The 13,465-nt window shown below is 31.3% G+C and overlaps 1 protein-coding gene across 7 annotated transcripts in view; it reads left to right on the plus strand.

Annotated features, from left to right (window-relative positions):
• The window catches only part of LOC110464961, an 80,065-nt gene that overhangs the window by 52,697 nt on the left and 13,903 nt on the right, over positions 1-13,465 (plus strand). For 5 of the 7 annotated variants that reach the window (XM_021520478.1, XM_021520471.1, XM_021520475.1 and 2 more), the window contains 3 exons: positions 4,422-5,395; positions 8,559-8,696; positions 12,017-12,094. In XM_021520478.1, the coding sequence (XP_021376153.1) occupies positions 4,422-5,395; positions 8,559-8,696; positions 12,017-12,094 (1,190 nt within the window). Of the gene's footprint in view, positions 1-4,421; positions 5,396-5,959; positions 5,996-8,558; positions 8,697-12,016; positions 12,095-13,465 lie in introns of all 7 variants that reach the window. The other 2 variants (XM_021520477.1, XM_021520474.1) reach the window with 2 other exon arrangements.

Raw genomic sequence — 13,465 nt, forward strand, 5'->3', positions numbered from 1 at the left:
TATTAATAAAAATGCATGTGCTATGCTCTCATCGACATTTTCAGAGACGTAACTACCACGTGGGCATGAGACTCGTGAGTCCATCTGATTTGAGAAAAAAACGAGTTATCCGCAGTTTAATAAGAAAATAACCCATCCCTTTTTACCCTAAATGGTTGTTTAATGTATCTACTTATAGGAGGATGAGAGCTGGGGTGTTAACAGCTTTGAGACGATAATCCATTATGATGCAAAATTAGTCGGTTTTTCTTTTCTTTTTAAGAGAATCAATTACCATCCATTATCCATAAAAACGTGTGTCCAAAAAAGGGATGTTTGCACTACTAATGTTGTATAACACAGTGCAAGATTAGCAATCAATTTGAAAAAAAAATTAAGATTCAAAAGTACATAGTATATCAAAGCATAACATAAAAGGTTCAAAGACTTATTATTATACATCATCACTTAGTTGAATAAAATAAAAGCAAAACAAATTAAAAAATGTTATAATAATGGATTATCTTGTGTCAAACAATTCAATTACTAGTTAAGAATGAAAAGCTTGAATGAATTATTAATAAATACTTTACAAGCTGAAAAGCTTGAATGAATTATTAATAATAACTTTAAAAACTGAAAAGCTTGCAGGTTGTCCAAATTCTGGTGCTTATCATTTTTGTTATCACAAATACGATAATTATGGGTGAAAATCGATCATGAAATTAATTCTTATCGTGTTCATTTTTTCATGACCCTTGTCGTCATTTAATGACATACATTGTATATTCATTAGCCACTGTGGTAGAATTTTGTCTTTGAATAGGGACATTACAGCTCAATTCCTCCGTTTTCGAAGATGTCACAAATTGATATATGATTATTGATTGGATTTTTTCCACAAAGTGTTTCTTATTGTTCATTGTCACTGAGGCACACCAGCAATGTAGGTCTGATGAGGGGACTGGTTTACGAGCAATTTGTCCGAGTTGGAATTGAGATTATGAGCAGGACAAAAATATTTATAGTGTGTTTTTTACAATTCGTGACAACTAAATTTTTATGACAATTTTTTATATGGTCTGGTTGTATTCATCCAATAAATGTGTTCATTTGAATGATAGACTAGAGTTTATATTTATTAAGATTTGATATATACCTATAGCCCTGATACAGATCTAAGATCTAAAAGATCATTTGTATAAGTCATATATAGTGTAATGTGTTCTTTCTCAATCAAAACTCTATTTGTATACAAAATCATTTCATTTGATTGAAAAAAAAATCACACAGATAAAATTCAATTCAGCATTCACATATTTATTTTTTACCATATACTTTTTAAAGTAACAGAACTTTTTTTCCAGTTTTTATTGTTGTGAAGAATTTAATGACATACCTATGAAGTGAATTTATCAGTTTGGTGACATGAGATAGTATAGTAGATAGACGTTTGTATTTAAATATAGAATTACCCATTATAACTCCTTTAGATCACCATACAGTGTGATAAAGAGGAGAAAACAGATTAGTGTAGTATACCAGGTTTTGTGTGTGTCAGATTGATTTATATCTTGGTATACCCTTTTATGTATCTTGATGGACATAATTGATCTGGCATATGATAGATATTTACTGAATTAGTTTGTATATGTCGTTCACCGACTGAATTTGAATAACTTAAGAAAATGGCTCACTTTGAGTTACGGAGTTTTGCAGCAGGTTTATTTTCACCATATTTCTTCTATTCCATTTTTGAATGAACTGTAAAATACAACACAATTTAAAAAATAACTAAATACTCTGTTACAAATCAAATACAACCTTGATGTGTATCAAAATAATGTGAATGATCTGAGTGAACTTAAACTTGTCTTGACAATTATGTCATGATCTGTCGTTATCCATTTTTAGCCGTAATGCCTGATCTGCAGTATTTTTCTGTCCATCTCAACATGCATCTATCTAGTATTTCATAATGTAATTGGTGAAGCTACCGTTTGATTATTACTTCTTTGACCCATAGTATTTCATATAGATGTAGATAATGAAAACAAAATATCTTTATAGCATAATTAGCTTATTTATCTTCCCATCCATCCAATCATTTATTCTCCCTGTATTTCACGATAGTAGAAGTTTTTAAGATACCGACTTGCAAGTAAAAATGTAGATTTGTAACATTTATAGATAAATCCATGTTATGTCAAATATGTGGATGTAGGTTATAATTAGCTGTTTAGATTATATGATGTGTATATGACATTTCAAACAGGCCTTTGCTTTGTGTCAGTTTACATTGTCTTTCAATTGTAAGAAAGGGAAGTAACTCGAATTTTAGATATTGTCAAAACAATAATAAATATTCCCATTGCTTAAACCTGATCACTGAAATACTAAATTGATACTAATAGGATAGTCAATAAACAATGCTTGTCTTTGCCTGAGGATGTTGAATTTTATGTGTATTTCATACATGTTTCAGTGTAAAGTTTCAAACTTGGGATAACACAAGAAAAGGGTATTTAGTATGCAAACTTTTGTAGGGGTACAGTTACTTTGAATTAAATAAAAAAAAATGTGCAGTTATCGGTAACACATTAACATATTTTCTGGCACAATATTAACTTACATGCATTTCTCCTTTCACGGTTTGAAATCTAACTTTTTGATGTGAAAAATTATCGACCTTTAAAAATAATTAAAATTGAAACAACTTTCTTGAAAAAATTACAGATTTTACAAGAATGGATATATGAATGGACAATATTTGAAATAAGAGTTATTTCCCTTTCATATTTGTACAATGTATTTTAGTGATATATGAATATACTGTGTCATGTTGTTTACTGATGGAGGAATAAATTGTCATATCAAAGACTGAATCCTGATGAACAACCATAAGAAGTTTTCCATTTCAGTAGTAGGAGATGTTAATGGGTTAATGTAAAATCGGAAACTCTGATAAGAGACAATATTGTACTGAATTTTTAATGGATTATTTTTCCTATTGTTAATTTAGTAGTATATATTTATCATGAATATATTTGATTTGAAATAGATGTTTTTCGTTTGGAAATACTTTTGTGGTTATTTTATAGTGTTTTGAATTGTTGCAATACAAAGACTGTCTTCAGGAATTCTTCAGTTGACTATATCTGACTAGGTAGATCTACATGATCCAATCGTCATTGTACATTAAGCTGTTATTTTGAATGCTGCCCAGCTGTTTTATCTGAACAAATCTACATGGCCAATCATTATAACATGGAGGTATTATTCTAGTTGCTTTTTAGCTGTAACTGCAGTTTTTTATTAAGCGTTATTGATGCCACTCAATGGGTAACTACATGGGCGCTTTAGTTGGGTTTTTTCTTAAGAAAATGTGGAAGTATTAATTGTATTTCAATCACTCATTAAAGAGCAAAAAAGAGCCACTTTGTCTACAATTAAGTTTCAAAGCTGATATCTTCTACTTCAATAAAGCTAAAACAAACAATTATCCTGCTTGAGAGTGAATTACCCAGGTAGCTACGCATATATATACAAATATATTTAATTTAGCTGCATCGCTACCTTGACCATATTCAAGATGAGTCTATCACAATATTTTTAATAAATTTTTTCATATTATGCTGTAAGTTAAAAAGAAATCGCTCTAAAATAATTGCAAAGGTTTAAACTTGAAATATTGGACATTAATGACTAACGTAAGTTTATTTTTTTAGATGTAAATTGTATAATATTATCATTTGATGTGTATAGTATTTTGGTTTTGTTCTGTTGCTGGTTGAGTGTTATTTTGAGCATCAATAAAAAAATATATATGCTTTGCTTGTTCATTACTTGTATATGCAAAAGTCATGGTCACGTGATATATCAATTCAATAAAGATATGTTTATACAATTTCCTGTTTCATACTGTTTGACTATAAGCACCTGTATAAACGCTCCTGTTATATTCTACCTGCATAACTGTGAAATATCTTTTATAATCATTAAAGTAAAAAATATTGCGGGCGTGTTATCTCACGTTTCAAATCGAAAATTGACGGCAGGTTTACACTGAAAAGCTCATACAGTACAGATAAAACTGTCTTTGCTTCAAACAGGTTTGGACCAAAGGTTGTTAATTCATATCTTAATTGAACAATCTCAGATAAAACCTATAACTATTTACTTCATTTAATATTTACAAATGAAAATTCAAATTTAGTTAGAAAATCATAACTTATGAATGATAATCTGCTTTTGTTTAATTTGTACATTTTGTGCTTATGTTTTTGTGCTCATGTTTTTGTGCCTTTTACGATTCTACCACATTTTCATTTTCAATAGTAACAATTTTATTCAAGAACATATATATCGAAATTTTACAAAATTAAAAATATTCTAAGATGATAATTTAAGGTATTAAATTTGAAACTTGTTTTGAATTTTAGCGAGAAACGAGTTCGCCTCAGAAGACGGTGCCACAAGAAGTTCCAAGGAAAGAAGTGGTTCATCGAACACGGTCGCAAAATAACCCTGTCCAGGTCAAGGAGGCGTTTCAAAGTAAACCCCTACCACCAAAGGCTGAAAGGTCACAAAATATTGGTAAGATGTTCCCGGTAACAATGAGTTATGTTTCAATCCAGGGAAACCAAAAAAGCTCAGGCGATGAACCTGGATCGATTGCACCAGAACCACAACAACAGACGAAGAAAGCTTTTGTGAGATCAGGAACTTTCGTTGAAAGTAATAATGTTCCTGCGATTCATCCTGGACTCAAGATGGAGCGTTCAAGAACAATAATGAACAGTAATCGACGAGTAGATTTTCGCCATCGTGGGGTGAAAATAACAATTGATCCAAGTATCTATACTAATCATACTCCAAATACTCAGAACTCTAGAGGACCTCCAGACCTCTCCCCTAATGCTGTATCTATTGATAGACATATTTCTAAGAGGAACTCCAACCTCAGCAGTGCCGGCACAGTCCGGGCGATAGTGAATGATTTAAACTCAGTGAGACCTCCTTCCAATAAAAGTCAGATTAGTAGTAACAATGATTTAAATAATTATAGGCCGCCTAATAAGACACTCTGTGATACTCATGGAGATGTAAAATCTATGAAAAATTCAGTGACATTTGCTCACACGGAGTCCAACAGGCCACCGACAAAAAGTGCGGTATCCAAGGGTAACCACGAACCTCGTATAGCGTCAGGGGAAAGACCTGTTACCTACCCTGACAGGAAGAACAGATTCAGAGAAAATGCTCTACCAAAGCCAGAGCCACCGAGCCAGCAGTACCTGGAGGGAACTCAGAGCTCAAGTCCCTGGAGCTCTCGTTCTATGACTAGTCCAAGGAACTCACAAGATCTTGGTAGATCCAAATACGACAATGCTGAAGTTGATGCACTGACTAAACGGTAGGTTTTCTTCGTTGGGTTTGATTTTTTGTTTCTTCAATTTTTGCAGAAATTTTGTTAATAGAACTAAGACAGAAACTACCTACTGTATTAGATGTTTTATACAATGCTACCTCATTATTTTGCCATTTTCCATTTTTAGTGGGTTTTGATATATCTCCCACAAAATGTCGCCAAACTCCATTAAACGGCACATTTTTGCTTGGGAAATGATGGCAGTTTAATGAGATATCATTGAAATTTTGTTTTAGGGGGTATGGCCTTTTATTTTATCGGTATTTACTTTTCATGTAGATTTATTTGAGATTTGAATGGAAAGAAGTTAACTATATGAAAATATGCTATTTCGAGGTGATCTGTTTACTCTTTTTACTATTTTCTTGCACTTATACATCCAAACAACGGACGCCCGACGTTTAACAACAGTCATAGAGCCAAAGTGAAGTAATTCTAAAAGTGTATAGGCGTGTCTCATATATACACCTCATTTAATGAGAGAGATTTATACATCATTTCCCCCAACATTTGCTATTTTACTTTTCACTTTGACATAACTTATTTTAGCAATAAGAAAAATAGGCTGAAAAAGCTGCAGAAAAGGTGAGGGTTATATTTGTGTTTGAATTCGTGTTTTGATTGGTTGATGAGCGACTTGATGCCTACATGTCATGTATAATTTCGTTATTCGAGTGTTTATAATTATCTTCATCGAGGACAGATTTTGATTGGTCTATTTTTGTGTAACACTGCTTATCAGCTACTTGGAAGGGCTCCTTGTTGTTAATGTTTAAATGTGCAGGAAAAAGAAGGAAACTTACTTTTTTAATTAGTTTTTATTTTGTTAAAAAATGTCTTTAACAATTTTGCTTGGCCTTTATATTCACATGTCATTCTGCGATAATTCAAAATAAAAAAAATAAGATATGATTGAAATCAAAGTTGAGGTATCATTATAACAGGATGTCTTCAATACATGTGCACATTGTTCTTCATCTTTTATTTTTTTGTTTTGTTTCGAATTATCGGAAGATTGCTCTCTGTTTGCAATTCGAGTTTTTGAAAATTGTTTCAAGATATAAACGCCAACCTTTTTTCCCCATTACGTTACTAGTATTTGAAGACAGTTGTGGAGTTGGGTGTTATATTTTTTAGACAGTTCTCCAATAACACATTTTGTTTTTGCTTCTAATTTTTTATTTAAAAAAATAGTTTAGAATTTGCTTGTATTGAGATATATTTTAAAAATAAAATAAAATTCAATTCTGCATGTTCCTATGAATAGAATGATTTTACGTGAACTGTACAATCACATATTTGTGTTGGGATTACGATTTTTTTCTACTTCGGTAACTTTGCAATATTAAAATAAGATAAAGTGTTTTTTTAAATCATACCACCATCCATTTCAATATTGTCCCATAACAGTATGTTCTTGTAAGTGTAAACGCAGTCAAATGAAAGCTCTAATTTTCAAATGTAGTTTTAACATTTACAGGTCATGGGTCATTTAAGTCAAGATATATTTATAAAAATAGCAATTATATTAGATGATGGAGTCCCTAGCAGACCTATGTTTGTATTTGTAAAGCGGGTGTAAACAAATATATAGTTTTTTTTTAGATTATTCAAGATTTGGTATATCTAGAAAGAGCACTGTTAACGAAGACTAAGTCACGCTAGTATTTTGTCCTTAAAATAATCATTAAATTGGATAAAACATGTACCCCATATTTGTCTAAATTCAGATTTTGAACATCCTTATTTTGCGTTCCATGTATTTATTTCATAAGTACTTCAATGTTTAAGCCATACAATATTCTTATTCCTCCTGTTTTACATCATCAAGGTTAATTTCTTGTATCGAGGTTCTTTCAGTATGTTGAAAGTCCTATTTATTTTGAACTTGAATGATCCATGTATTGAGTATTAGAATAAGCTTGTTTGACTGATACTAGTAATACTGTCTAGAGCAATGATAACTTCGTTTGTGTTTAAATCATTTATATTGGCAATTAGATTTAGTAAAGAATTATGTTACAATCACCTCGTTGTGCATTAGCAAAAACAATATTTTATTTTCTTATTCAGGATACTTTATAAAAATGAAGCTTTTTAGATCAAACTATCCATATCAATAGTACCTTATGACTCCAGATCCCCTTATTTCTCCTGTATTGATTAAGAAACCAGTAAATGCATGTAGATAAGCTTGTAGTTCAGACTATATCCCACTCATCTGATCTATTTTTTTTAATCAAAACAGAAGCTATGATAATTGTCCTCATGGAATTTTATGAGATGTAATCTGAATTGTTTTATCCTGCAAACTGAACTTTTGGAAATGTAAAGAAAAACGCTTGATAGAACAATATAAAAGTGAAAGTTTCCCGAAAAATATGTTCTTTGCGTGGATTTTTTTCTTCTTCTTCTTCTTCTTCTTCTTACTTTGTTATTGGTCAAAAATTCACATAAGTCATTTTAAGACCTATCATTAGTGTACATAATCATAAACATGTTTTATAAGACGCACCGGAACTTCTAGGTATTGCTTTTGTAATCTTACCTTATTTTTTCGATAAATGTTTCCCTAAAAAATAATTTCTATTTGTGCATATTTTTGCATTATTTTTGTTAATTTATAAAAACGCATTATTAGAGTGCATATTCATAAGAAATAAAATGCCTGTTTTCTTCTTTGTGTTTCGGTTAGAGTATTGCTAAAGCTTAGGATGATGCATTCATTTAAGTTGTTAAGATTATGAATGTGTATAGAATATATTTGAGATTTTTATATTACAAATGAAATTGTCCATAAATGTTTTTCATGACCCCAGGTTGTCGAGTATGGTTATCAGAGAAATTCGTGTTGGTAGTACTAAAAATATAAAATATTTTTAAAAATAACATTAAATGGTCAGAAAAAACGTTTATGTAATGCAATTTTTTTTTTGATGAAAATATTCCATATTATTTTTAATGGTATATAATAGAAATATTCCATATAACTTTTCAATGATATAACATTAAAATGACCAGAAAAACACAGCTAATTTTTATAGAAGGGGATTTCACTTATAATTGACACTATCTTTGACACATCGTGTAAATAAATAAGCTTTGCAGCACTGGACCCTGGTAAAATGTTTGCATTTAAACTTTGCAGCCTGATAGAGCAGGGGAGTGTTAAGGACTCCCAGTGCACATATCTGTCCCCAACGGGCCATCCCAGTGATAGCTCGTACTTCCTAGATATGCAACAGGTGTTTGTACAGAGGGCCAATAGTTACATTAGCAGTCACAGGTAACTTTGACCAGGCTGTGTGGCAGCTACTTAGCCTACCTATAACCAACCATATATCCTAGTGCTTCTATAGCAGGGTGGCTGTTACATATTTATTCAATGCGTTCTGTATTATATTTCTATTAACTCTGTTTTAATGCTTCTTTAGAAGGCTGGCTGTCGCATATAATCAATCCATAATATATATTTAATGCTGTTGTAGTACCTAGTCTCTAGATTAATCATAAGCAGCAGAGCTTTTTTATCTTCGAGCCTTGAGAATTCAAATTTGAAACGAAGAAGATAAATTGTTGAATGAATTTAGTACAAAGATTTCTCGGGCTTACAGCACTAGATAACTAAGCTGCGCTGCAAAACTGCTGTAGAATTCATGTCAGAAAGTAGGCAGAGGTGGGATGAAAATGGTGCTACTTATTCCAGCCATCTCTGCATTTGCCTGCATTCTCCTGTATCCATTAACCTGTTGTGTCTCTGTTCACTCAGTAATGTATTTCTCGTGTTAACCTCGTACATATTCCCATCATTTTCCTGCAGAAAATGAGATTGAAGGATAATGTACAAGAGACCATCACGAAGTCAACAATCACAAGCAGTTCCATAAAATTCTATGATTTTTAATTAGTATAGAAATATCCCCGATTTTCAAATATCATGGATTAATGAGGATACAATTGATATTTTGTTATTATTGTGTTCTATAAAGTGAATCAAATCCGCTGTTGATAATCCGTGAATGATAGCATTTGCAAAATATAAAGCGTAAACACGTTAAGGATGTACACCTCTGAGAAGTCAAAAATTTCCTGTATTAAACTTTTTTCTTATATGGATTTTTGGAAAAAGGAGTAAATGGCATAGTAGAAAATGCCAAAAAAAACATATGTCCGTGTGCTCGTTTTTGTGCTTTGATTGGTCAAAGATACCAATTTACCACAACATGTGATTTTAGGTGATTTTTTGGGTTTTGACCACTTGCAGAACAAATTCATGCAATTTCTTCCAAGTGTGTTTTCAGATATGTATAAATGTTTGTAGAATTGTTGAAAATATTATTTTCTTTTAAACTATGGAAGTAAAATTTCTTAATCTTATTGTTTTAACTCAAAAAGCCGATTTTAGTTAACCCTACCCCCTACTTTTAATGAAAAAATACTCATTTTTTACCATTTTTTTTACAGATTAAACGCTTGATATAAAAAGTTCTGGTTTTTAATGAATTAAATGAAAACGTGTTTCTCTTTCTAAAACATCTACAAAAATGGGGGGTCAGCGTGCTTCTTTTTTTGTCCCATTATTATTTGTGTTATTTTTTACTTTTTTCGGGGTCAAAAATCAAAAGTGCTTCAGTTACACTAAATACGTAAAAAAAATATCAATAATGTATAATTTTCCAGTTTGTTGCATATTATTTTTATCATATTTAACATTATAAAGTTGTACAGCAAAAATGAACCTGCTACAATTAAAAATGGCGACACAATGACAATTTAAGTGATCAATCTAGTGCCAAAAAAGGTGAAATTTTGGCCTTTTTTGAAGCACAAGATTTACACAATAATACACATTTTCAAAATGGCCGCCGAATTGGTAATTTCTTTAAATTCTTGTAAAAAAAGTTCTACAAACAACAGGCATCTATTTTTTTGACATATTTTTCAGATGCGTGTTTGCTAATAAACTTGATCATAAGTTGTTAAATATTACAAAAACCCTTTACACCAGATCAAAACGAGACTTGAACGTGATTGAAACCTCAGAAGAGTACATCCTTAATATCATTTAAATACTTGGAACTGGTACACACAAAACAATAAATGGAATGTTATTGCGTACCTGTATCAAAGTATAGCAAATTCTATACTTTCATTGATTTGCAAGATATTCATCTGCTTTCATGAAACTAATATTCATTTGGGTTTTTTATTACTGACTTGTTAAAGTGTTGATTGAAGATGAGTTGATAATTATTTTTGGCATATGTGATCATCAGCTGGGATATGTTAGGAGACTACTGAATGGCATTTATCTGCTTGTTGATGACAAAACAGGTGTTTTCTTGAGATGGTACATCAAAATTTAACAAATCGTTTTATGCTTGTACTATATTTCCCCTAAATGCCGTGTTCTGTTTCTGTGTTGTACGTATACTATTGCATCAATGTGATGAAAAACAATGGTAAGTGAGAGGAAGTTGTTACATAAATGCATGATGTGATATTCAGACTCACGGAGATGTAACATTAAAAACCATGACCATGATCCAGTAAAACACTACTGGTACAACAGTTTGTTGAAAATGCATCATGAAACCACACAGAAAATAAATCAGAATTCCCTTTGTTTTGAATGAAAATACGAGGATCAAAATCAAATTATTACTGTATTGTTATTAATAACCCAGTCGCTGTCGCGCATCTTGGAATATGTTTGTAAAAGACGGGGATTCATACTGCAATAATATTAAGAAGATAAATGTCTAACAATGATGGGGTTATGTAAACTGTGCTTTTGTCTGTTTTCCGGTTACATAATTTAGATTTATGTAATTGTCATTTTAGACAATCCTATGTGGTGAGAAATTATCACTGTGTGTATACATGTATTAGGTGTTGTGCTATTAGCACTGACCATTATCACGACCTTTGGGATGTATTACTTGTTTTGAAGATACCTGTTGGTATTTACGTGCTATTAGTCAAACTAGTGCCAAAACATCAGAGAAAATGCAGTTTTTTGTTCCTTAATCTAATAACTGGATTGAAAACATACCAAGATGTTATTTATTAAAGGTTATGTTAACAGTATAATTAAGGTAATTAATTGGTACTTTTTATTTGTATTACACCCATGTAAGACTCCCATATGTTATATGTAATGTAAATGTCTATGCTCACTTCAGTTATATATTACTTCCATTTCCTATCAATAACGTTAATGTCTACATACACTCCCGCTATATATTACTTTCGTTTCATATAAATTACATTGATATCTACGTTCACTCCAGTAATATGTTATCTATTTATGTTATATCTATATTAATGTCTATGTCTGCTCTCGTGATATATTACTTCCATTTGATCTAATTAGTAACATCACTGTCTACGTCCACACCTGTTATATATTATTTCCATTTGTTATATGTAACTTTAATGTTTATATCTGCTCATGTCATGCATTACTCCTTTTTATGTTTTAACTTTATGTCTGTTTCCGCTCCTGTTTTATATGTGACCTAAACGTCTATGTATACTCCAATATATTTTCACTCATAAATGTTATGTGTAATGCAACCATATTCAAAAATGGATTTTCTGCAGCCAAAACTATGAGGAATCGAATGGTGATCGGAAAGGTGGAGTCACGCTGCCTAGCTTACCAAAGCCTAGAAATACCAGGTTAAAACCGAGTTGTGCAATAACATTCACGGTGTGAAGATTCATATTAACAATAACCAGAATTTGCCAGAATGTATTTTTTTTTTTACAATTTCTTTGGTCAGTCTGCAGACTTTCTATATACACGAGCAAATTTTTCCTAATGAATATATCTGTGTTTATTAAATCTTCATTACAGGCACGCCGTATAATGCTTGGAAAACTTCTTTATTACAAACTCAGTATACTTGAATACATTTCTACATGGATATTTAATCTATTTCAAAGGCCATACACGGTTCAAGTGACTACTTTATAAAGAGTTTTGACTAGATATACTCGAACCGTTCGTTTGCAGCCACAGGATTTTTTTCTGAAAAAGATATCCATATATAAATAAATAGTCGAATACATAAACCGAAACTATTCAATAACTATTTTCATAATTTCTTTTATTCTTTTTCTGGACGTCGTTGATATAACAGGAGTTGTGTCGTTTTGAAGATAGTGGTACTAGAGAAATAACTATCTGCTAACATAGTTTACTTAAAGAATAACATCTGTAGATTCTTGTGACGTATTATCATTAGGAGAACGGCATGATGCGTGTAAATACATCTAATTACAGTCGTTTCATCCCAAACAGGTGTTCAAAAAGTGGCATATTTGACATTATAAAACAATCAAACTTATCTCCTGTGAAATAGATCAAATCCTCAGCATCTTCAAAGCACTTTCTGCTTAACAAAACTCGGTTCAATAATATTAGTTTCCAATCCAGACGTAGTAAATTTGGTTATCCTAGTGTTATCAACACTACAACAGTTTAAATTGGTTATCATTAGTACAAACTTGTAAAGGACCTGTTACAGGAACAAAAGAATTTTGCCCACAAAGCAATTTAACCATTACTGGGTTATATTTGTAGCTCCCTAAGACACATCCCATGAGATATTTTTGAAAAATGAAAAAGGTCCCCAGGGCCTGTGCTATGAACTATTTAGTGATGCCTTCCAAAGGTGTACGACAGGGTTCACTTTTTTGTCCAAAAAACTATCAAAACAATGTTTTACGCTTTCAAATAATATTATATTATTTAAAGTAGGATCTGCTGCAAATTATGAACTCAAATATGTTACAAAAAGTTGCATAATAAAAAAAATATAAAATCTTAAACTCTAAAAATGTTGGTATTTTCATACACTTTTTTGCTACATCAATTGCTTTACGGAAGTAAAACACCAATTTCCGGTTCTTGTACACCAAAAATCTTTTAGTATTATTTGGTGCATTATGTTGAGATACGATAGTGAAAATTTCAGAAAATTTGAGAACCGGTAAATTTGTCATATAAATGTCAAATTGTAGCAACGTCTATTTCCAAATAAAATC

Source organism: Mizuhopecten yessoensis, unplaced genomic scaffold (assembly GCF_002113885.1).
Source record: "Mizuhopecten yessoensis strain PY_sf001 unplaced genomic scaffold, ASM211388v2 scaffold11045, whole genome shotgun sequence".
Classification (NCBI taxonomy): domain Eukaryota; kingdom Metazoa; phylum Mollusca; class Bivalvia; order Pectinida; family Pectinidae; genus Mizuhopecten; species Mizuhopecten yessoensis.